The sequence below is a fragment of the Dermacentor variabilis genome, chromosome 5 (assembly GCF_050947875.1).
Source record: "Dermacentor variabilis isolate Ectoservices chromosome 5, ASM5094787v1, whole genome shotgun sequence".
Lineage (NCBI taxonomy): Eukaryota > Metazoa > Arthropoda > Arachnida > Ixodida > Ixodidae > Dermacentor > Dermacentor variabilis.
Window position 1 is genome coordinate 98,853,036 of NC_134572.1, and position 25,325 is coordinate 98,878,360.

Sequence of the window (25,325 nt, forward strand, 5' to 3'; positions counted from 1 at the left end):
GATGCTGCTTGTGTTTCTTAGGCTTACTGTAAATATGAGTTAACTTGAAGTAGATATACATTGTGCATCATAACCATTGAAATAAGTTCTGTTTAACATATCTTAAGGTTAGGTTTGTTGAAGTTTTGTTTTCTTATTTTAGGAGGGCAGTTCCGAGGCAATGGATGCCGATGCTCTGCAGCTGTCCATTGAAGATGAAGAGAAGCTGCTAAATGAAGAGGTGTGCGCTATGGATTGCATGTTTCTTTGCATGTTTCTAGTTACTGTTGCCGAGTCCCCTTTAAGGTGATAAGATAGTATATACAGTTTGATTTGTGAATTTTTTAATGACAAATTTTGGTTTGTTTCAGGACGAGAACTTTGACAAATCAAAAGGTAAGGCATCATCCTTTATAGGGGGATGCTTGTTTTCTCTTTTGTTTTGAAGTATTGCCCAAAGTTCCAAGTCACTTGCCAGCAAAGCCCATTCTACCAGCCAGCAGCAACAACCTTCATCAGACCTGGGTGTGGCAGCAGGCGTTCATCTTGCATTTGTCCTGGAAGAAGCACTTCACCATAGAGGCTCTCAACGAGGCATCGAAGTAGTGCGAAGCTTCTCGAGCTTGTAGAAGCTTTTCGTTGTCAACTGTGCACCTGGTGGAGGGTAGCACTGTTTCTTTGAAGAGTGGCGTCGCACTTTGTTTTTGAAGGTTTAGCCACCAAGGAGGCCAGCTCTGCAGGCAGTCTTGGGCCCGTGTACCTACATGGCTACCTTTGGTGCTCACTCACTGGAGACATGTTGCACTGCAGTCCCTTCGCACAGCTACGCGTCACCGGCTGGGAGCTGAGAAAACTGCATGTAGCGTCGGGAGTACCAGGCTGTAGCAAGACCATTGCTGTTATTTCTTAATTCTTGTCAAAAAAATGAAATTAGAAAACAAATGGGGAACTTGGTGGAAGGAATTTGGTTGGGTGCCAGCATGAAGTAACATGGCCGAGGTGGATGTGCAGGTTCAGCTGTTACGGTTCTTCCCTGCCACTTTGTGTGCACAGCCCTTTTGTTATGGATCGGGGAGAGGAAAGGCAGGCACTATGCTACAAAGGGGAGGGGGGGCGGCTTCCGCTTGATTCCACTGGTGTTGTGACGCTGTAGCGAGTGTGTCTTCGGTCGAGCAGTCTTCAAGAACGGCCCTGCCTCGAGCTGGCGGCGCGGTTGGTAGCGTATGCCTGGCTAGCTGACCATGGGCCACCAGCCGTCTTGCGGCGTGCAAGAGGCGGCAGGCAAGGCTGTTGCTGCTGCTGCATCCCTTTTCCTCCCTTGCCTTCCTTCCTGCAGATGAAGCCTCCCAACAGGAAGACGACAACGGCAGCGGCTCTGCGGCGGCCGCCTCGCCGGCAGAGGCAGCCAGCACTACCACTGGCACCATCAAGAAGAAGGGCGCCAAGGCAACCCCTGCAAAGGAGCAGGACAAGGCCTCCTCAGCCGTCACCGACTCTCCACCAAAGGAGGACCAAGAAGGAGGGCAAGGGGGAGACAGCGGCACAGAGAAGCGCAAGAAAGAAGATGCCACCACCACGCCACCGACTGCCAACGGCACTGGAACCGCACCGGCATCAGCTACTAGCAACAGCAGCACCACCCCTGCTAAGGCTGCCACTGCAAAGAGGTTGGTCTTGACGTGCGTGCGTATAACACTCCTTAAAAGAAAAAAAAAGGTATGCTTTTACCATCTGGGGAAGGCACACTGCTGGTGGGACTCGTAGACGTGGACTGCGTTGCACCTTCTGTTACGGTCACAGCCACTGCCCTAGTCATCAGGTCCGCGAGCCATAGGGCGAAATAAACAAAAGGGTACGGGCAAGGCACTGGAACCTGGCGGTGAATGGCATTTGCACTGCGCGATTGTCCCGGATGGAGCATTTTGCTGTCGTCGTAATGCCAACAGGTGTTCCGTCTGGTCGGGTCCCCACAGGGCAGCGTGAACTCTGTTTTAATTTAAGGCTTACCAGAAGATGAAATGCAGTGTCTCGGCATGGGGTGTGTCCAGTCCACAGCATTTTTTTGTCTCACCCTCACCAGCTTCTGTCTGAGCATTCTGCTCACTTCCCAACGGGTTTCTGCAGCGCAGGGAGTAAGCTGGCTACACCTTCTGTTCCTTTCCATGCGGTGCTCTGCGAGCAGAATCAAGATGCATTCTGTTCTAGTGGTGGCCATTCTTCAAGAAGAGCAGCATCAGTCAAGATTGTGTCCTTTGTGCCAGCATTCAAGCAAGCCAGGGGCATTGACTACCAAAGGGTTGTTGCCATGATGGGAAGACTGCTGCAGTATTTTCAATTACAAATTGTACCTCTATGCTATCAGTTTGGGATTGCTGCGTCATTATTAGCTCTAAGCGTTGTCAGCTAAATGTGAGGTTTATGTGTGTGTTTAACATTAAAATAGCGGAAACAATTCTGCAGCAAGTAACTTTAAATTGGAGGATCTGGGGACGCTAAATTGCCTTATTTTACTGGTGTTTAGTCGAGAACTCTGAAGCTTCCAGCCACTGCTATCCAAAGATTCCGTGCTGTGAAGATCCTGTTCTGGAAAAAGACTGCACATCGGCAAACTTTTATGGACCCCTGCAAGCTTTCCTCGGACAACTTCAAGTCGCCAAGCTTTGCCCTACGTCCCTTGAAAACTACCTCTGGATCCTGCAGCATGAGACCAGACAGCAACACTAATTGGAAGATCTTGTTGGAGAACAATCGCCACTAGGTTCCTTACTCCCTGATCTGCCCAGAAACAGATTCTAACATTTTTCATGTTTCAGTGGTGTGTTTTACTTAACTGTGAGTGCTGAAATGGCTTTCAAATGTATTCATCTTCTTTGTTTCTGAATTCCAATTAGTGCTGTGGGGAAGGCCACCTCAAAGACTGCAAAGACTGCCAAAGGTAAGCGTCTCTAGGCACTTGCCCATGCAATCAAGCTGCTGTGCAGTGCATCGAATGAGCTTTCCTGTGTACCTGCTGCTTCTAGGAGATGCGAAGAAGATGGTTGCGCCCGCCTCGAGTGGACGAAATGTCTGGGTGAGCAACTTGTCATCGACAACACGAGCGGCCGATCTCAAAGCAATCTTCAGCAAACATGGCAAGGCAAGGAAGCACTTAATTTTTTACATTATGGTAATCTATGATTAGACTTGTGGTTTCAAAAATAAGCGAAATGCTATCACATTGAAAAATGGTGTTTACTATTTTGCAACTAAAATTGTAAAAGGGGCTCTGCAAAACGGTTTGCCCTTTCCTGCATCGCAGTTCTTTTTGATTGCTTCCTTATTGTCATGATAAAGCATTAAATGTGATGACTGGTTAGTATTGGTGGATTTGTTTGAATGGCTGAATGGAACCTTTTCACTGGCTGGTCAGCGAAAAATACAAGGCCTTGCACATCTGCTGGTCGAGTATTACGATCGCTTCAATTTCTGTGTTGGGTCTGGATGAACGTATTTGAGGTGGCAAGAAGACGTATAGCATGGGGCGAAAGCAAAGGAAGTTAACTTGGCGAGATTTAGAACTGCACAAAGCTGATCAGTTGGCAAGCATTTATAGTAGGAAAAGGTAGGTATTCAAAACGATGACATAAGAGTAAAAAGAGGGTACCATATTTACTTGCATAATGATCATGTTCGTGTAATGATTGCACCCGTGAATTTTGTCTTCAAAATTTGATTTTTTCTTTCCCGCATAATGATTGCACCCCGAACTTGCCGCGGTGATATGTTGTGTGCCAAGTCTAGCTAATGATGATTACGCTTACCATCTGTCGAATGCTGTCGAGTGCTACGTGAACGACTCTTCAAGACATACCAAACAGTCTGCACGCACCAAACAGGTTCTTAAGCAGATGGCCCATTTCATTCCTTCCATCGTTTTCCGCACTTCCATGAAAAAAAGAAAATCTACAACCCTACTGCCTTAGCTTTATTATTTGTAGGCTTTGTAATGGTTGTGGTCAACAACAAAAGGAGCCTTTCAATTCTTATCTGCACTTGTGGGCACGCAACAAATCACGAGCAGCAACAATAGTAGCCACATTTACATTGATACTTTAGAAGTGTGCCCGATTCATACTCCAACGCTTGTAACACAGCTAACATATTCGCCCACCCTTAGCGGAAAGTATTAGGATAGTAGTGAAGACAAATGCCATAGTCTTCGCAGCATGCCCGCCATGCGTTTCTATGTCACTGATAGCTAAGCGCGCCCATCTCTGTTTCTGTCCTCTCAAAGTGGACACGGCTCCGTTATTGCCGCCAACTTGCTGATATTAGCTATATTATTCATTACTGATACGGAACAAACTGTTTGAATGCACATGATGTACTCGCAAGAAGAAAAAAAATTGTTCGGCACATTCGCTTTGCTGCACTGGCTGCCATTTTTGTTTTGGTGTCCCGCCTTGCTACAGCAGCAGCGGCCTGTTTGTTGGCCTGTTGTCATCCAGCAGCAAATGTGGGATAAAAAAAATTATTTTCTCGGAAAATTTAACTCATGTAATGATCGCACCCATGAATTTGTCTCAATTTTTTTGACAAAATGTGCGGACATTATGCGAGTAGATACGGTAATACAAACACTGGCATTTGTGTTGTCATGAGAGACTTAGCAGAACAAGGGTTGAGAGCATTGTGTTGCTGTTTAGTAGTAACTTGCCTAATGGCAAGCAGGTTTGTGTTCAATTGGTGCTACAAAAAAGTGAATTCCAAGTTGAGATTTTATCAGATTGACCTGGGATGATACAAATATGAAGGAGGCTGGTATTCAGCTAGATAACTTTTATGAGCTCTACTTAGGCACTTCCTGTTGGGAGGCATGTTCTGGTGATTCTCAAATAGTGGGAATCTGGATGACTAGTAGGTTTCAATCGAATTAAACTTGGCACACATAATATGGAAACAACCTATGCATTTCTGAACGTTACACATGTAGCGTGGCACAGCATGTCAAATTTGCCGTTGCAGTGTCTTATGATATTAGCTTCTCTGTCTTCATTCTTTGAATACTTTGTAATTGTGTAACTAATTCTGTAACCAGCTGTTGACATAAGCACATATTCTGTGATGAGCTCTCTGTGACATAATTCATCCAGGCCACCTAGTTTTGTTTCGTATCAAAAGGGCAAAAGGTGCATTGCAGAAACTGTCTGGGCGTGTTGGTGCTGAAAAAAAAAAAAAAATCAAGCTGCAGGTTGTTTAAACAATGAAAGTGCTTCTGGTTGGTCGAGTAATCCTTTTAGTATCTACAGTGCAATCCACTTATAACAATATCACATATAACAATATATTGGTTATAGCGATGAGTCGACTTCAGTGTGTCAACTTATGCATTAGGGCAATGATAAAAAAGAAATATGTATAAAGCAATGTTATTCACCGCATGTTGGATATAACAATCTAAATTCTTCCTCTTGGGCGGCGTTCTCCATGCAGAATAATCGTGAAATTTGCGTTGCTAAGTTCCTCTTCACCGAGACGGGGCAAAAAGTTGGCCTATGCAAGTTTGCATTTGCCGCCACTACCGAGCAGTGCGTCCCGCCGGTGCACCGATTGTGAAAGCCACAGGGAGCATCGCAAGTTGGCGCAGCGTCCCTCAAGATGGGGCCAGCTGCTCTGTGTCCGCATTGCTGGCGAGCGTCCAGAGAAAGAAACCTGCGCTCGCTTTCTACAATGTCCCTCGGCAAGCGTGGAAATGCACTGTGGAAGCAGTGGTCGGTGCGCCGACAAAGCACAAAGCTGTGTCGCTTGGGGCGAAGCTGCAAATTTCGCATGACTCAAAGTACGAGCTCGTGCAATGGACGATATTCACGATTCTGAAAATCGCGAGCGCTGCCACGATCATGAAGGCTAGAAGCAGTGATCATGCCGATCAACGAAAACGGTGGACTTTGTGTGCCAGGGTGAAACCCCCACGTGAGACTAACTCTGGGATCACGTCGCTACTTGCGATAAAAATAGGCAGTGCTTCGATGGAGGAGTTTCTGAGTGCAGATAGTGCTGCAAATAGGCAAATCTGGTGTCTGAGTTATGAAGGTATGTTCCGCAGCCGCTTTTTTTTTTATGGCAGTGCAGATGCAGCGATGATCGGTTATAACGATTGGATTTTTCATTCTTGATATCGTGATAAGTAGGCTGTACTGTACACTACTCAATATACTACATGAGAGGAATAATAAGCAGAGCAAGTATTGATAGTATTGTACTGTGGTTTGATTCTAACTTTACTAATGGCAGGTGGTGGCAGCAAAAATTGTTACCAATGCGAGGACTCCAGGTGCCCGTTGCTACGGGTTCATCACCATGGGTACCGTGGATGAAGCAACCAAGTGTGTCCAACACTTGCACAGCACGGAGCTTCATGGCAAGACCATTTCTGTGGAAAAAGTATGTCAAATTGCTTAAAGCTAGGCCATTTTAGAAGCCTTCATTAGGCCACACATGCCCCTCGCTTATTGGTATTTGTTTCGGATTATTTAATTGTCATTCTTTATTTTTTAAGTACATTCTTAGTTTACAAATGGGACAGAGTAGCAAAGATTGTTTGCTAGCTTAGCACTTTATTGTGCCAACGTCAACCATTCTTGTGAATAATATGTAACATAGGAATGTATGACATAGTGCAGATACAAATTGTGAAGTCATCATGGTTTGGGATTGAGAAGCCAGTCAAACAAAAGAGAGAGTGCAGTGGTGTGTGCAAAGCAGTGTCAAAAGGTGATCAAAATAATAAACCATGAAAGCAAGTGTTGGAAAAATCTGGCCTCATGAGAGCTATAGCCTGGTAGCATAAAAAGCAAGACATGACAGAGCACAGTAGAAACAAAGCAAAATTGGCCGTTGTGAGGCTGAGAAACGCGGTCTGATAGCAGCTGTTATCAGTTGCTTACAAACCTTGTCATTCTGACTCTGAACCGAGAAGGAAATTGCAGGCAGTGATGTACTCGTTGACAACCTAAGCATTTACTTTAAGCCCTGGAGGTGCATAAAGCCACCCTTTGCCTGCCAGCCTGCCCTTTGTACCTCTTTGCTCCGAAACAATTCCCAAGAGATGGTGACACTGAAATAAGCTCGCCTCTGTTGCGATGCCACAAAAATGAGTGAATTGGCTGAAGCATCTGTACGAATTCTTTGAATTGGACAACGGTACGTTTGCAACTGCATTCTTTTGTTGTCACCAACTATAGCTGCATTTCGAGGAGTGGGCATGGCAGAGGTGGCACTTTATGCTGCTTGGCAAAAGCAAACGAGTGATCTTATTTAGACCAGCGATGGACCCGCTAGGCTCCCAATTTATGGGTGTGTGCATCTTTGCCTCAGACCAAGTATGAGCCTGGTGGTGCACTGAAGAGGTCAGAAGCCAAAAACAACCAGGCCAAGGCACGTGCTGCTGCTGCTGCCGCTGCTCGCAAGGATAGCAAGCCTGCCGAAACCTCAACTGCAGCTGGAAGTGCAGCAAGTCAGGCCAAGACCAAAGCTCCTGTGAAGAAAACTGTGGTCACAAAGAAGGTTGTAAAGCCCAAAGCAGCAGCTGAGAAACCCAAAGGTTTGTATTCTGGCAGTGCTTTAGTTGCACTATCATTTCTGCATTCAGAAGTATTCTATAGTTGGGCCACATGCACATATCTGTTGACAGCAAGACAAAAGCGCAGAGTTCATTGGCGTGAGCATTTGCTGTAAAAACCGACTATATTCATAGTGTGAAAGGCATTAATACAGTCTAATCTCGTTAATTCAGACACGCTTAATTCAAACATCTGGTTTATTCGAACTAATGCAGTGGTCCCTTCAAAGTTATGTGTATTCTAATGGGTGAAGACACCCGGTAATTAAAACAGGCAAGCATTTGAGACTTTATTCGAACATCCGCACTCCGACAATGTTCTCAGCAGCACGCCAAATCATGCGGCGGAGCCTCCATTGCTCTGACCCTGCCATAGGGGAAAGGCTTAGGAGAGACCCCTCAACTCCACTTGCGGGAAAAATGTCACCCTCTCTCAAAGGGCAAGGTTGCTGGTTTCTGCGTCGTGCCTCAAGGCCCCAGCCACACTAGCGGCAAAATGCGCGCCATGGGAGGGATTAGTCCTGGGCCGATTTTTCATGGCTCGCAGCGGCAGCAAGTGAGCCGTGAGCGGAAGTGACCAATAAGAGTGGCCCCTACAGTGACGTATGCACGGGAAACTGGTATCATGCGGACCCGCCCGACCGCTTTATTTGTACTAATGTATTGTTCAGCCGGACTGCTTGTTTCGCACTATCGTCTGCTTGTGTCAGCTCTCTCTTGCGCTGTTTTTCTTTTTTTTTTTTTTCAATGTTGCGCCCAAACCGACATTCCGATGGAAAATTTGTTGGAGACAGTGTGCCCTATCCGATTCTGTACAACAAGACAGACCTTGAATACAAGGATGCAAAGGCGACACCCAGTAACTCACCCTCCTTGTCTTTAGAACGCGGCGATGCCGTAACAGAAGGGGAGCACACCAACATGATTATGATCGGTGGCAATGACTTCATTATCTTGATTAGGCACTACTCGCGTTGAGAACGTGGATTGACGAACATAAACACAGCGCCGATCTGTCATCAGACAACGGAAAAAGCACGCGAGCATGCAGAGGGAAGCAACAGTGGAGGCCCAATCCGGCCTCAGCAACTCCACTGCCTCAGTAGAAGTAGGTGGCAGAGGTAATCAGCACCATCCAATTAGCACGACATCTTGTGGAACAGCAGCCCACGCCGAATGCACCCATCCACACGCAGCCGTCAGGGATGCTCTTTTGACAGGTCCGGTGGGCGTAATTTCGCGGTCTGCCGCCAGCTACTCGTACTCATGCCGGAGCAGGTCCTTAAAAGGCGAAGATCCGGGCTTATTTTATGACCATGTCGCACTTCACTGGCAGGGACCGATCGCGCATTTCAGCAACGTACGCCGCAAGCTTCAGCTACAGCTCCAGAAAGCGTCCAGACTTCGGCACGTGGGAAAATTCCTCACTTGCCGTCACAGGTGAAAATTTTGTTTCGCTGCAGTCGCCACACTCAAACCACCTGTTCAGAAACATCGAACTTGCGGCCCGCTGCGCAGTTATTTGTTTCTTCGGCGTAAAGGATGGCAGCCCTCTTGAACACTGCTGTGAACGAGTGCCAAATGATTAGTGGGCCTGGAGCACTCATGACGACTGAGGAAGCATAGAAGTAGCATGTAGCCGGCAGTCAAGTGGAATACGTCAAACCAATGCCTTTCGTCAAACTATAGAGAAAGCTAAGCGCAACAGGCAAAGAGAAACCTGCGAGTGGTATCTGCTCTTCCATGAACTACCGATACCCCCGCAAGCACTGCCGTTCTGAGGGTGCCGCCGCGAATGGAACGGCGGCGCTTCCATCAACTGTCGACACCCCCTCATGAATGTTGTGTGCACTGTAAAACTCTCAAAAATGTCGAAAAACCCTTTCGAAAAGCGAACAAACACGCAGGATAGTGAAAAGCTACGGGTAGGGCCATAGAGCAAACATAAAATTGAAGCTCCCGTTGGTCTCACTTTTTTGGCAATGCCATGTTTTGGTTTCGATTGTAAGTCGACCCCCCACTTCAGATTTTCAAATTTAAAAAAAAGTGGTCGACTTACAATCGTGTAAATACGGTACACTCTCCTTGCCCTCCCTCTCAATTCCCTCGGTTACTCCCTCACCTTCGACGGTCTCGGTGCGCACCCTCCATGATGGCCTCCATGATGGCCCGGCACCACTCCTGCCAGCCTGGCGCCAGCTTGCTCCTTGAAGTTTCATTTCCTGCCGTTATCGGGAAGCAAGTGTTGGGGGGGGGGGGGCCAGGGTGCCCTTGCTCGCTGTGTGCCTGCACACCGCAATATTTCACAATGTGCACTGTTAAGGCATCATGCCAGAGGCAAAAAATCGCAAAAGGAATATAGATTTTGTTGAAAATAACATTTTCGATACCTACAGCTACTGTTCCTTTAATTCAGGAAGTTTCACATCTCACAGAAGAGTATTTTGCCTGCAATATCAATTTATGACATCACTGGGAGCTGAATTCCACGCAAAAACCTTTTTATCGCGGTGCGTAGCTCTTTTCCTACGCGCGTGATTGCAGCCATCTTGGTCTCATTGGAAAGAGGAGTATATTTTTTCTTCAATTTGCCGGCAAAAGTGACTCTGCTGGCTTGCCGGTGATGTTAAAATCCAGGAGGAAAAAAAACTCCATACGCGCGATCTCATTCATCGACTAGCGCGTGTGATCTGAAACGTGTGCTGTGGTTGTCTATGCAAGGTTCCTGTCTGCTCCATTCCGCAGGCGACGTGACGGCGCGTCTCGTAGATTTATCACACAATGTCCGATCAACTGGGGAAGTTCACCATGAGGCACAACTTCAGCATAAAGAAGCGATCAGCTTATAACTTTCAAAAGCATTCCATTCCTTCGGAGAAGATCGAGAATAGTCCGCCGTCAACCGCAGTGCTGCCAAAGCCACGGACGATCCTGAAGTAGGCCTAGCCAGCTCACCGAGTGAAAGCGTTCCAGACAGCGGCTGCATTCGGCATGACACTGCAATGTTGCAGCGTGTGGATTTGCTGTAGAGGGAGATGAATGCTGAAAAAAACTTTGTTCTTGTTTCAACGCCAGCAACAAAGTGGAAATGAAGTTGGATTTCCTTACTCGCGCCGATGGCGTTGTGGCTGCACCATTTGACGCTGAGGCAGGCTTTGCTATCATCACTAGGACTCTGAACGCACTGATGTCGTTCAAGTGCAAGGTGTGCGGCAGTACCGTTGCAGTACGCAAAAGTGAACGGGAATATGGCCTCGCCATAAAGATCATTATCATGTGCGCGTGCTCCGGCGATGTCGTGTTGGCGTGGAGCTTGCCCCGCGAGAACAGCAACCTTGCCACGCGCGCGATGCAATCTGCCAAGAATTGGCGAGCGGCACTAAACTATGTTTCTTTCCCTGGTTGCTTTCACCTGGAATGTGATTTAGCCATGCCTGGGATCAAGTTAGGACACACTAAAACCGCGGCTAATGACATGGGTTGTGTGGCCTGGAGATTAATGTGCTGTTTTTTGCAGTCCATATCATCGTCAACAGCACCTACAGTTATCAGCTGGTGCAGATGATACCATCATACATTCTGTACAGTTGTCCTCGTACAATTAAGTCATTGTGACTATATAAGAGGTTTGTGTATTCAAACTTTTTGTTATTGTCCACATAAAGCTAATAAAGCAACAAAATTTTTTGCCTAGGTGTAAGCGCATGTGCCACTGTCATGTTGGCGTACGGAATTTGGCATAATAGGTGCTCCCCTGTACAACATTTCAGTTGTATTAATGAATTGTAGCACATTGTAGATTCTGTGCATTTATCCTCTTCATGGTAGAGTGGTAAACTTGTGCAGATGGGAAGTAGCTGAGTTTATTTTCTTTCTGTTCTTTTGCCACCAGCTTCTCCAAGCACAAAAGACTCTGCGGCCAAAAGCGGAGATGAAAAGGATGACGTCATGGTGATTGACGACAATGAAGGAAAGGAAGGTGCGTGTTGTAATCTTTCCAGGTATTTAATGCATAATCCAATGGAACGAGTACATTGTGCATTCCTTATGCACACATAAAAGCTGTGATTTAGATTTTACGGCCATAATTCTGCACATAGTTGTGTGTCTAGACTTTGGATGACTGGAAGGCTTGTTGTGTTGGCACAGTGCAGTAAAATCCGGGGACCTTTTTCAGACTCCAAGGACAAGCACCGTGAGAGGCGTAGCTCTGTCCGTGACCGCCACTCGGGACGCAGCCGCTCGCGAGAACGGCTTCCTCCACGCCACTCGTACTCATCCATTCGCCGACCTTACGAGCGTAACATGGGCTTCTACCGGAGGCCAAGCTTCTACCAGCGGCCCTTCTACAATCGGGGCATGGGCATGGGGCCTGGCTTTAGGGGGCCCTCGTCGTTTGGCCCAAACCGACCTGGCAGCAGCCACGATATGATGGCACTGAGAAGGATGCGGGTGAGCACGGCACATGCCACTGCACTAGCTGGCTTCATCCGTCCCTTAAAATTAAGCCATAGAAATGATCAGTACCAGATTTTTGCTCATATAATCCACAACAAAAATGCAAGCAATTCACCAGTAAAGTTGGGGTGTGGGTTATATGCGAACTTTGCCTTTTAAAGGAGGAGGCTACTCTGGAGAACGGACTTCTTGTTTTTTAAGTTATCCTGATGAAACTTGCAGGGTTAGTTCACACCACCAAACTATGAGGAACTGCAAAGTTTCGTGAAGCTGTGTTCCAGTTATTGAGGTGTAACTAGGTGGTTCGTGTATATGCCTGAGGAAGAGCCTGGAGAAATCCCAGGACATCGCAGGAATCTGAAATTTAGTGTGATGATCCCTTGATAGATATCCCAGGAAGCTTCAAACCCCTTTTTTAAAATTTCCCCTCAAAAAAATTTTAACAGAACCTTGAATTTGATGTAGCCAGTAATGACCACGTTCATCAAAAATTAATTGCCTATTATAAATTAACTGCACTAGCTTTCAACTAGCTTTCAGAAAAAGAAGCTTGTTACACCTTAGCAAAGTCATTCAGGAACAGAATTAAAAACAAAAAAAATTGAAGAGCGGTTCTTGAGATATTGCCTTCCCCAGCACCACTACTAGCGAAAAAATCCATTCTGAGAAAACACCTATTAGAAAGTTCCTGTGGAGCTTCTAATTAGCTCTTACGGCTCCAGGCACACTAAATGTGTCGGATTCTTGACTGGCGACAGCCGACAGCACAGTTCTGCCGCTGCAAGTGTCTATGCAGTTGGCACTCGCTGTGGAAGATCGGAAGTTCAATGCTCGTACAAATTGCATATCGCGCTTCCGCGCACAGAACATCTGCACTGTTTTGGCCTTCGTTGCTGGCATCACATGCAACAAAGAATTAGTGAGAAAGAAAAAGCTGCGAAAATAATCTAAAAGATAGCGTAGCTCGCAAGCAGACGTCTGTTGAGGTGGACGGAGCAAGGGGCAACGACGATGCGAGCGCGGCATCAAAGGGAGCAGCCGCCGTTGCCGCCGTCCGCACGGCAGCCAATGGCAGGTGTGCTTTAGCCCGCGGGATTTGAACGCTCTGCACTGGCCAATCAGCGCTCCCCATCGCACTGCGTGAAAATGCCAATAGCGCCTCAATCGTGCCAACAATGCCATTTTGCAAAGCGGCAAAACAGAGAAACAAAGAATTCACGGTCAGAACGACGCCGAGATGACGCAGGCAGGCCGCATGGGCGAGGAATGGTGTGCGTTCGAACTTCGACTTCATTTCGGTATTTGCACGTGTTTTGTGGGCCCCTTGTTGCCTCAAAAGAAGTTTTTTTCTTCTTTGTGGTTAAATTAGGTGCTGATAATTACAGAACAGGTAGTTTATGAGACATGCAACCCAAAAATAGTTTTTAAAAAATAGACTTTTTAGCGATTTTTCGGTTTCCGAGGGCCGCGTCCCCCCTTAAGTGTGGCGTCCCCTTACACTGCCGTTAAGCCACACTTAAATGAGTCAAGCATCCGCTAACGGAGACATTCTGCAACTATTTTAGCGTAGTTTTATGCAGTTATTAATGCGCCCCATTTCGGTGCTGCAGCCATGTCAGTATGAGAAAAATACTCCCGGTCCATGCAGGCTCCCCGCGTGGTGTATAGGCATTACTGAATTAAGGGGGGACATGGGTTGTTGAGATAACTTTGTGATTTGTTGATAAAATCTGATAAATCTGCATATGCTATTCAATGTTCTGTGCTTATTTTAAATATTGAATTATATTTTGCATATACATAGTAGTTGCCAAGACAGTTAATAATCACCTTCTATTGTTTGTTGAAACAATTAAAATTTACCTGCTAAAAGGAAATTTTCAGACAACATATAGTTGGATACTAGAGTGCATAAGGATAGCAATGCTGGAAACAGATACGAATTTGAACAATTATTTGTCACTTTACAGCCCATTGAAGTTCTGTGTTCACAGTATCAATAATAAGAGCAAATGTAAATGTAAATAAAAAATTTGGAGCTGAAAATTAAAAAAAATGCTCTCAGTGTTGTATTCCCAATATATTTAGCTTTGTGCTGCAAAAGAAATAATAGCTCTAGCTGTCTTAAATCCTAAGATATTAATACAGAAAACAAGCAAAGTGACCAAAAACCATGTTTTGAGAAAAAAGAAAAACTTTGCTCAGTGCATTGCTATTTACATATTTGCATTCAGAATCAACTTGTAAGCCTCATAGTATCTGCTTGCAGCACTTCAAGCTTAATGCATTTAGCTTCATATATACATATCAAAAATATTACAAGTGTATTAATGCTGTCACAAACAGGCGAGCGCAAAGTTTGTGCTGAGAAAAACACAGCTTGATTTATTCAGGAGTATAATGAAGTATATACAGGTTACCAGTTAACAGGCTAGTATGCCCCTAGCACATGCTCCAGCATGTATCCACTAGTGTGAAACGTTTATCTGAAAAAAAAGTGTCATTTGCCGATTTCCGGTGCTGCGCATTTCGCGCGCAGTGGTATTGTTCACGAGGGATGGGTTGCACATTTGGTCCGTGTGGCACCACTGCAACTCAAGTTGCTAAAAACGGAAGTCCTTTGGGAAACCTGTGCGCGATGACGATGCCATGATCAAGGCAAGTGCGCGGCAGTCTGAAACTTTTTTGTGCTGCTTGAGAACTGCTGGAAAGCAAAAAGAAACAAAACATTGCGGATACACGTTTTACAGTTCTTACTTTCTTACCCAGATGGCTCTAGGCACCCGCAAACCACATGCGTGAGAGAGAATTTGAGCTTGAAATGTGTTGTTCAAATTTATTAATTTGAATAGGCACGGTAGTGAAACAGTTAAGTGTGAATAAATTTAGGTTCTTGCAAGTGTTTGGAATTATGCTACATTTTATAGTTAGAAAATTGGATGTGCATTGAATTTCACATGTACAGTTAAACACACTTATAATGATACCGGTCTTAACAATATGTTGTTTACAACAATGAGAAGCTGCTGCACCGTCAACTTTGTATGTTTTCCATGGTGAAATAACCTGCTTACTACAATGCCCCGATGCCGCATTATCGGTTATAACGATGAAGTCTAGCTGCTGGGTGTCTGAACCGAAAGGTAGTGAAATGCGAAATCCTTGAAAAGAAAGAAAACGAGAAATTTGAGTTGCTGCATGATGGGCCGCTGCTCAAGTTTATCACCACCACCACCAATAGCTGCCGCGCGCTCATTTTCCAGCAGTCTCCACACGCCTCTTTCCATTGCCCTTCCACCCCTCCGAACACTAATGGGCTGTGCCCATAGCTCTACGCCGCCTACTCTCCGAAAATGGACCATGCCAACTGCACTGCTCCCAGCTTGCTTGTACGTTGCTCGCTGGCTCCTCATTCAGTGCAGTTGTGCCAGCAGCTTAATCGCTCGCGTTCGTCTTCTTTTGCGTTGAAATCATTCCTGGCCACACGGTTTCTCAGCCTTGTTTTACTTTCTGCTGGCTGGCTGATCCGCCCGCTGATCGTCAATGCACGATGTTGCCGATGAAAAGAAGGCGCACAGCTACAGATTTTGGAGATTAAGTGCTTCCTACCGATGAGGCGATCATCGCGAATGTGCTTGTGTCAGATAGAGACGGCGATGATGACAGCGATGACGCTATAGGGCAGGCTGCCTCAACGTTGTCCTCACAGGAGGGCCGGTGGATGATTTAGTCCCTCCGAGGCTTCGTTTTCGCGAGCAACCTTCCGCTGCACTACGTGGAGCACCTGGGTGCCTGGGAGAAGGATGTCAGCAAGCTTCACGTAAAGCATGCAATGCTGACGGACATAGGGTATTCTTGTGCAAGCCAGTGAGAGGTACATGGCGAGATGCCTGTGGCAATCTCGCCCCAATGTTTCTTCTGGACTTCTCTAGCTGACAGGCTGCTGCAGCAGCCTTCTCGCAATTCTTTAAGGCCTTTTTGGGGCTACCAAAGCGATGCCTTGGCGGTGCTCACATATTGCTTGCCACTCGTGACCCCTCTTTGCAGTTGTTATAGCAGTGCCATTCTTTAATGCTGACATCCACGGCTTGTTACGTGCGACCGGAGTGCCCAGGAAGCAGTTCAATGAGTGAACACAATCAGCAGCCGGATGGAGGAAGGTGGTGGGGAGGGGCACTTGCCTATCTGCCATTAGTTTTTTCACAACAGCTCCGCCATCCCCCTATCTTGATTTTTTTCATGCAACCCAGTTAAAACAATTATCGGTTATAACAATGGAATTTTCGTGGCACTTGAGTATCGTATTTACTCGCATAATAGGCACACTTTTCAGAAAATCCGGCTCAAAGTTCGGGGTGCACCTATTACGCGGGGTAAAATTTATAAAATTTTTTCAACTCGCATTCTCGCGCTTTAAATTTGAACATATGTCAGGAATATGGCAACTCTCACATAATTTACCAATAAACCCAGTAAAGAAGGAAAACTAAAAGCTAACTACTTACCTTTTAATGAACAGGGAAGAGACGTCGACTGCACACACACGTAAAATTTATTAAGACATTTATTAAGACATTTATTAAGTCAGTGTCGAGAGACACTGCACAACTGTCCTGTCGAAGGCCCCGTATGTGTTGAACGAGTTGCTCCTCCACTTGCGGATACTTTCCGAACTTTGCACCGCGGAAGGCCCGTCGCGACTTCTTGGTGGCCTGAAATTTTTCTTGCTGGCCTTGCCAGTGAAACCAGTGCCAAAGAAACTCGCTGGTTTCTCCAATGTCTGCTTGCAGCACGGTTCCCATGCTCCAGTGCATACTGCACAGCTTTCAGTTTCAATGCAGCCATGTAGCTCTCATACTTCCCCATTGTGCAAAACGCAGCCACACAAACTGCACATCGCTTGCAAAATGGCGAAATGTGGTGTTTTTTCTTTTCTTTGCCTGTGTGGAGTATTTGTGATTGCACTGTCGCTTGTGTCGAGTCGCCCAGCTTTCCCAGCTGCCTCAGCAAGGGTAGTGAAAAGCTTACATCCGCGCGGCGGTTCGGAAAGGGGGGGGGGGGGTGTTATCGATAGTTGATGGAAGAACTATTTTTCGCTTGTTAATGCTCTTTTCTCTCTTTGTTTCTATGGTTGATTAGGTTGTCATGCTCGCTGGCTTCGCGGCGACTTAACGATGGTTAACGGAAGAACTGGTTTTCGCGATGTTTTATGTGCCGTGGGTCCTCAGCAGCTGCGACGGCAGCAACATTAATGAGGGCTAGTAGTCAGTTCAGTAAATACATTAATAAGCTTGGGTTGTGGAATGTGCATGCGTTTTTTTTTTTTTTTTTTTCACCTGAGATGGAGAGGGACGAGGGCGTCGGCTTGCAATCGCGTAAATTCAGTGCTGATCACAGTGCCAAGTTCGGGGTGTGCCTATTATGCGCGGAAATGCAAAAAAATCAGCTTTTCCGCGAACAAACTGGGGGTGCGCTTATTATGCGAGTTTGCCTATTATGCAAGTAAATACGGTATCATTATAAGTGGGTTCAGCTGTATTACAGCTAGGTAAATGTGGCAATCATACCTTGTGTAAATATGGGGCATAACACAGTAACAAGAAATGCATAGTTGCAAATATATGATAGGGAAGACTTCATTTTTTCCTGTGCCAATGCAGGAGGAACGCATGCGCGTGCGAGAACGCATTGATCTGCGTGAAGAGGAGCGGCGCAACTATCATGACACCTTGCGACAGCGGGAGCTGGAGCGCAAGCGGAGGGAAGAGGCCTACCGGCTGGAACGTGAGCGAGAGCGTCTAAGGTAGGGGGCCTTCATCTCATAATATAAATTTTTTGGCACTTTGTGTAGTGTGACATAGTATGGATGTGAGTGGAGCCAATAACTTATTTTTTGTGTCTTCTGTCAGGATTGAGCGGGAAAAGCTGGAGCGCGAGAAGCTGGAGCTCATCTGTCTTGAGCGCGAGAAACAACGTCAGGAGAGGGAGCGCATTCAGAAGGAGAGGGAAGAGCTTCGCCAGAGACAGCTGTATGTTGGGTAAGCTTTGTGCTTACTTTTGTCAGTTCTATCATATAGTGCAGATGTTGCTCTGTGCATCTGTGTTTGAGATCACGTCATCGACATAGTGGAAAAACCACTAGATGGCACATTGTATATATTGAGAACCAAGATTCATGGGAGTCCTTTTTTGATGTCTTCCGGTTACCTTTCTATTTTAGCCGGGTAGAAGAAACGCGACGTGCTGTCAAGCGACCACTCGTCCCCGACCGGAGGGAGGAAGACGCATATTATGCAGAACGGAGACGATCCCATCCATCTAGGTGAGAGAACCAGTTGGCAGCAACCTTTCCTTCTTCAGCACACCCAAGCTCACCTAGGTTACTCGAGGCACACCATAAGAAGCACACTTGGTCATTTGGTTCAAGTGTAGTTTAAAATTCATTTCAGATATGACGACTGACAACTACATTCGCACCTTTTTATAAGCTGGTTCAGCATTGTCATGTTACAGCAGAGGTTCGCCAGAGGCAGCTGTGTGTTGGGTTGTCGTTCCCTCGGTGCTAAATTGCACCTAGGGAACAGACTGATAGTCCTGGACATGCTTCTTTTTATTGTTGCCCAGTCTCAAAGCTACATGTTGCAATACAAACATTGATAAGGTAAAGAAGAGGAACTTCAATCTTTTTTACCTTCAAAAGAGAACAGCAACAGTGATTTTGCATCCTAATTTGGTGAGAAGAATGGGGATGGAGGTTGATGTGGCCAGCACCAACACTGTTATGATGCTTACACAGGACGAAAATCTGAGAGCAAAATGTTGAAATACTAATACCGTCGACTGTTGTTACAACAGGCCCTGATAATCCAGACAAAAAATGTCTTGTTTCATACAAAGGCCGTAATATCCGAAATGCCTCACTTCCGAGACTTTGGTCATGATGTCTAACAACTTTATTGCAAAAGTGAGTGAGGAACGTCCAGAGTAAAAGACAAACATAAAAGCTCACAGTTTCGCCCAAAATGAAAAGCATTGGTTGCGATAGCAAATTAGACAAGATAAGCTCGGCAGCAGCAGCGACCGAATTGGCCTTCGTGCTGTCTCTCGCTTCAACGTCGAAAGCACAGCACGTACGAAGCCACCGGCAGTGGGCACACTTTGTCCACATCGCAGATCGCTTTCAATAGAGGCAGTTATGCCGTATGCAGCAGCCGCCGAAGTAGAATCCCCTGTCTGTGCCTCGCGCGCAATAGAAGGCGGTGTTTCCGCCCCACCTTCCTCCCTTGCATGTGCGATATTGAGCCACAATCATCATCTGACCTCCAAGTCAGCTGTCGGCCCGTGTTGACATGGCAAAAAAATGTTTTTTGCGCCCGATTTTGAAAAAATATTGCTGTTAATTTCGTCCGCTGTATCCGATAGTCCATTGTAGCGCGGTCTGTTAAAAGCGAACTTCGTTGCGTTAATAAAATAAGTAGAACTAAGGCTGAAATATCGTCCGTTATATCCAAAAGTCTGTTATACGTGGGTCCGTTCTAACAAGCGTGGACTGGAGCTTTTGTTTTTAAAGGCCACCAACAGTCTTTTCTAGTGTATAGCTACCAACTAATAAATGAACTGTTCCAGCTCCAAGTATAAAATCTTAAATTAGAAGTTGCAGAGCACTAGCAAAAATGCCCATTCCGAAAATCTTGTGCGGGCTCCTTCTGTCCTAAAAATATTTCTGTGCACTGAGTAGAGTGTGCGGCTTTGGGAGGAAGAGACACTGTCATTGTTTAAATGCTTGGCACACTAGTGTAAATTTGTAAACTCGGTCATGCATGATGCCTGGAGCAAGATGTGTACCAGCGAGGCACCAATGCTATTAAACAGTTGTATGCTATTCCGCCCCATTAGCATTTTCTTCTCCAGAATCCATAGCCCTCAATTTATTGAAATCTTGCACCTTTAGCATTGAGTTCTCTCCCTTAGGTCCAGGGACCAAATGTTACAAGTTTTTCATTTGGCTGCCAGTAGCAGCTGTGCTGGCTTTGTTCTCTTAGGACGTGTCATACTTCAGAGGCGCACAAAAAAAGTAGTGTGTTCTATAACTCGATCCTAAATGGAATGCGCTTCTATCTTAAGGCTTGCAATGAGTTCTGTCTCCTAAACCTTTGCTATGCTATTTTACACCATTGGTACTAATACCCTGCTCACAAACACCAGGCCCGAGTATGAAAGCAGTGCCTCGAGCAGCAGCAAGCCAGTGAGCCAGCGTTCAGACCGAGATGAGCGCTTTGGCGGAGGCGGCAGCAGCAGCAGTCGCCACAGTCATCACAGCAGCAGCAGCCACCACCACCACCACAGCAGCAGTGGCGGTCACAGCAGCAGCCACGGGAGCACACACGGCAGCACACACGGCAGCAGCCACCACATGCCTTCCTCATCCCTGGGGAGCCAGAGTTTCTCGAGCAACCGGAACTCTGACTATCGACACAATGGAGCACGCAGTTCATTGGCTGCACCACCGCCACCACCAACCTCGTCGTCGTCGTCATCGCGAAGGCCCTCAATGCGAGATGAGTGGCGCTCTGAAGGCACGAGTCGTAGGGAGCATTCGTCGTCCTACGACGGGGCTAGCACAGGCCGCAGCAGTGGTGCATTTGCCGTCCCGTCCTGGACCAAAGCTGGCGGCAGCAGCAGCGCTGGCTTTGCCACCTCAAGCAGTGGATCACAGCAGTGGGTTTCTTCCTCGTCCTCATCGCGCAAGCCAGAGAGCTCTTCCTCATGGAACGGTGGCAGCGGAGACCATCATCATCATCGCTGGAGCAGCGCCGTTGGCAGTAGCACAACCAGTCGAGGCGCCAGCAGTACCAACACTGTTGCTGTGGGCAGCGGAGGCTACACAAACAGCCTCTCCAATGGCGGGGTGGGAAGTAGCTTTAGCACAGGGGACCGCTACTCGTCGGGGGGTAGCATGCGCAGGTATTGAGCCTTTTGAACACCCTGTGCACCATGTGACAGTAGCTGCAGAAAGGGAGGGGGGCTGCATCACTGCTGTGAGATTGCAGTCATGCAGTCAAAAGAGAAGTTTGCAAGGTGCAAGCCTATTTCACTGTGTTGACACGGACCATGCCTATTTATGTTGATTTCTTGTTTCTTTTCCCACAATGGTAGTGGGAGGTCAGGGTCAAATTGTTCTCATTTTGTTAAATAACCTGGCATTTGCAGACTTTTTTTTAAACATTTTGTATCAAATACACATTTTGTCTAGTGCACTGCAAGCACCAACAGAGTTAGGCTACTGTTGTAGCAACTATAGGCATTATGCATTCCTCTTTTGCTGACTGTTTGTTTTTGTTTACACTGAACTGTACATTGGCAAATGGAAAGACAATAAATGCATACATCATGTCAGCTTGCCTTCACAAGTGAAAGTGATTTGTTCTTAGTGATGTTAGGAGTGGTGTACTGCTATTCAGGCAAATGTCGGCTGGCTTGCAGCTCATGTCACTGGAGTCTGTAAGTGAAAGAGGTGCCATTCTTTCATGCCTGAGCAACTTATTACGGTGTCAACCACCCTCCTGGGTGCCCTGAAAGCAGTAGTTTTGCTGTGCAATGTTTGTGATGAATCTAGCTGTTTACCAGAGTTACTTCTCGCAGTGGATATTGTAATGTGACCAACAGTGCCGAAGCTTCAAGGTCTTTTTGGTTGATAAATATGAATGCGGATAAATATGTTGTTTTGGAGCCAAAGTACATTAGCCAATTAGTGCATACTTTTCCTGATAAGCTCAAGAAACACAACTTCTTCCAATGTATGCCATTTCTACAGTTGCTTACAATGTGCTAGGTGCCGTGCTGCAGCTTCTGGCGATTAGACAGTAAAGGTCTTTGTTGCGAGTCGTTTGCAAATGACCTGGTAGTAGAAGATAGTGTTTCCTATGTCATTAATATGCACTGGAAACTCTCGATAAAGAAATCCCGTGACTGCAGAATTCTCACATCGAAATATTTTCATATCGCCAGCGAATGCGCATAGGATTCAATGCATTTCGTACCTCTCGACAGCGAAATGTTGCTGTACTACAATCCCTCATTAGCAAAATTTGCCGGAAAGTAACCCCGCATATTACCTACTTGCGCAAGGCTAGCAGACTCCAAAAGGCGCTCAAATACGATTGCTTTGCACTAAAATTGCGTAAAATACCACCACTTTTGCTTACAAAAACGACCAAGTGCCAGAAGTGATCGTGCCGGAAACATGTCTGGCCGCCATCCTGTTTGTTGATCTGCCGTTTGAAGCAGCAGCATATTGATACAGGCATGTGACGATGGTTTTTGCACACCTGGTGCAGTGCATAATAAAAATGTAGCATAAACAATGAAATTCACGTCCCACCGACAGAGAATTATTTATGGTGCTTAAAGGGAAGCTGAAGAGTCTGTCGAATTCAATAAGGCGCTCATACACGGATGTGGGAACCTTATAAACCATGCACGTAAAATTTTGGGCGGGATTTTTCACTTAGGAACGACTTAATCGCCGGTTAAAATATCGCTGTCGCTCCGCCCCCCGTCGAGCGCTGCGCGCTGCTGCTGACGCTGACGATGCGAGCGGAGACCGGAAACCGCGCCGTAGTGACATCAGCACTGATGTTCCGCTCCTTCGCAGTCTCCGCGACCGTGCCTGACTGTGCTTGCTTCTGCGTGCGTGCCGTCATAATCTGCCTCGCTCGAGCCTGCATTCCTTTGTATGTGTGTATGTAGAGTGGTAGTTGACGTGCGCAGCATGAATTGAAGTGGTGGGTCGATCATGCCGGTGTTCTGTGCAGCCTACGGTTGCACGAACACCAGCGGCCGCGACGATGTTCCATTACTCTCTGCAAGACAAGAAGCTTGCAGCTAAGTGGGAGGCTGCTGTGAATCGAAAGAATTTCAAGCGCTCAAGAACAACAGTGCTGTGCTCTAACCACTTCCATGACGACGATTACTACCAGAGTTTATCAATAATGCGTGAATGAGTGAGTACGACTTTCTGCTAGCAGGCTTTCTAAACGCAGCGCGAAAATGTCGGGGCAACGAACGCACAAAGGCGGGACGGGTGCGGGCGGACGGATGGTAACTTGTCTACGAAGACCTTATGAATACACGAACTCGTCCAAGCCTGGATTTTGATTTATTGCTAGCTCCTTCGTGTTAGCATGCTGAACGGAAGGTACATGTTCATCTCCCACCCTTGATGCAGGTTTCGTCGCAAACCGCTGTTAATTTTCTATTCGCACGTGTGTTGTCAAACTGCCAACATGCAGCTACCATAATGCAGTGAACGTGTAAAGTTTTCGTGTGCTTTAATGCCGGCGCACGCCAGGACGCTGCGCTCCCCCTCGTGCACAGAGAAATCTGCTGTCTCACGTAGCCGACGGAATTCACCTCCTCTATGGCTCCGGTTACGAGTAGCGTGCGGATGGTACGCTGATGAATGCCACTACACGTGCTACAAGAGCCGGAAAACTTTTCCCGCATGTAAACCGTCTGTGTAGATTGCCGACAGCTTTGGGGCAGTGCACAAATGCCGACGATGGCATCCCTCCTTACGGTCCAGGAGGAGGCATGCAGGAACATAACAGTACAGTTGTTTGCCCGGAAACGAACTCACTAGACCGCTGAATACAGCTTTGGAAAAAACATACTCACCAAAGAACATTTCTAACATGTGGAGATGCTAACACTTCGCTTTCGTTTGCGTCAAAAATACTGCTTGCTGCCAGCACCTTTTGCTTCTTAGAGAGGCCGGCTACGTATACATGTAGGGAGCAACGCCGAACTCCTCAGAGAAACGCAAGCTCTCGAAATTCACCATTACAGTCTTGCCAAACCACAGCGCCAAACCACCTTGCACCGTGCTTCATGTGTGGCGGCAGCGGCCGGTCTGGACAAACACCAATATTGGCGTCACCAGGCTCCCGACCCATCACAGGCGGAAACGAGGCGCGCGAGCTGCCCGAGTCTGCTGCACTTTTCATCGAAATAAAATCTGTTTGCACTTTCTTTTGCTCAATTTCGATGCGATATTCGAATTCGGTGGGTTGAAAGCCATTACGTACAGCTCTTCACTCATTTTTTCTGGAAAACTCTTCAGCTTCCCTTTAGGGTAGCGGTCGCAGCATGGAGTTCCACGCATCGAGCAGTGATTGAGCGATCATCCGGAAATGCACATTTCTTGCTTCAAGAACGCCTGTTTTGGTATGACCTGACAGGCATCGCGTGCAGATTCGGCATAGGATGTAGATTTACACGAAGGGGCCATTATCTCGATCAACTGCCTTTGGGTAAAGAGATACGATCACTTTCTTGGCACCGGACGCACCAGCACCTACGGGCGGAATTTTGACAGTAAAGTTTCATTCTGCGACGCATTACCTAGCTGTGCTGTTTGATTTCGCAACAATGAAATTCTTGCAAAAGGGAATTTTTTTGTGTTCCCAGTCACTTTCGTTATTTAGAGGCTCAACTGTAAATCAAACAAGACTGGACTCTGGACAAAACCCTGCTGCACGCTGGATTTTATATGCGAAAGTGAAGAGTACCTGTTGACTCAGACCGATTGGCTTTGGTTAATTAAATAATTGCCTATTAATTTTGTAATCTTGCTGTTCATTTTAAAATTGGTAAGCTTCATTATTAAGTGGATGTGCAGAACCTTCTCGAATGCTTTCGCGAAATCTGAATATAGCATCTATTTTTAACACACTATGAACAACCCCTTGGGGATCACTTACCGAGTCGAACAGTTGCGTTTCACAGGAACAGCCATGAAGAAAACCATGCCGATTGCTAGAAAAGAAATTTGTGTTCTGTTAAAAATTTCAGGATGGTGGACGATGTGATGTGATCTGGTAGTTTACAACATATTCTTGTTAGTGAAATGGGCCTGTAGTTTGAGACTAAGGAGAGATCACCAGATTTAAAAATAGGAATTGCGCGCAGTCCTGCAGGCGTAGGGCACACGTCCTGTATCAACTGACTGTTGGAACATAGCGATCCAGAATCTGTGATATAGCTGCTTTTGTTAGCTTTAGCAATTTTGTGCAGATGGTCATCTGGTCTGTAACAGTAACAGGTCTCTAACATCTGTAGCATTTTCTACACTCCCACATAATAATGAGCTAATTCATTGAAGTGTTTAAATGAACAAGTTCAGATCTGGTGGTATTGGTTCCTGTGATCTGAAAGCCAAACAAAAGTTCAATTCGTCTGCAATATCGTAATTGTAAAAGTCGTAGCTGTAAAACTTTTCCTTCGCTGC

At 46.5% G+C, this 25,325-nt stretch overlaps 1 protein-coding gene across 10 annotated transcripts in view; it reads left to right on the forward strand.

Moving 5' to 3' along the window:
* LOC142582967 (uncharacterized) overlaps positions 1–21,433 on the forward strand; it is a 31,276-nt gene extending 9,843 nt beyond the window's left edge. For 9 of the 10 annotated variants that reach the window (XM_075693141.1, XM_075693145.1, XM_075693144.1 and 6 more), the window contains 13 exons: positions 143–220; positions 351–375; positions 1,316–1,646; positions 2,871–2,914; positions 3,000–3,115; positions 6,253–6,402; positions 7,336–7,561; positions 11,472–11,558; positions 11,757–12,031; positions 17,698–17,840; positions 17,947–18,075; positions 18,258–18,359; positions 20,243–21,433. In XM_075693141.1, coding sequence (XP_075549256.1) covers positions 143–220; positions 351–375; positions 1,316–1,646; positions 2,871–2,914; positions 3,000–3,115; positions 6,253–6,402; positions 7,336–7,561; positions 11,472–11,558; positions 11,757–12,031; positions 17,698–17,840; positions 17,947–18,075; positions 18,258–18,359; positions 20,243–21,008 — 2,472 coding nt within the window. In that variant the 3' untranslated portion in view covers positions 21,009–21,433. The remainder of the gene's footprint in view (positions 1–142; positions 221–350; positions 376–1,315; positions 1,647–2,870; positions 2,915–2,999; positions 3,116–6,252; positions 6,403–7,335; positions 7,562–11,471; positions 11,559–11,756; positions 12,032–17,697; positions 17,841–17,946; positions 18,076–18,257; positions 18,360–20,242) is intronic. The other variant, XM_075693143.1, reaches the window with a different exon arrangement.
* The last annotated feature ends 3,892 nt before the right edge of the window (positions 21,434–25,325 follow it).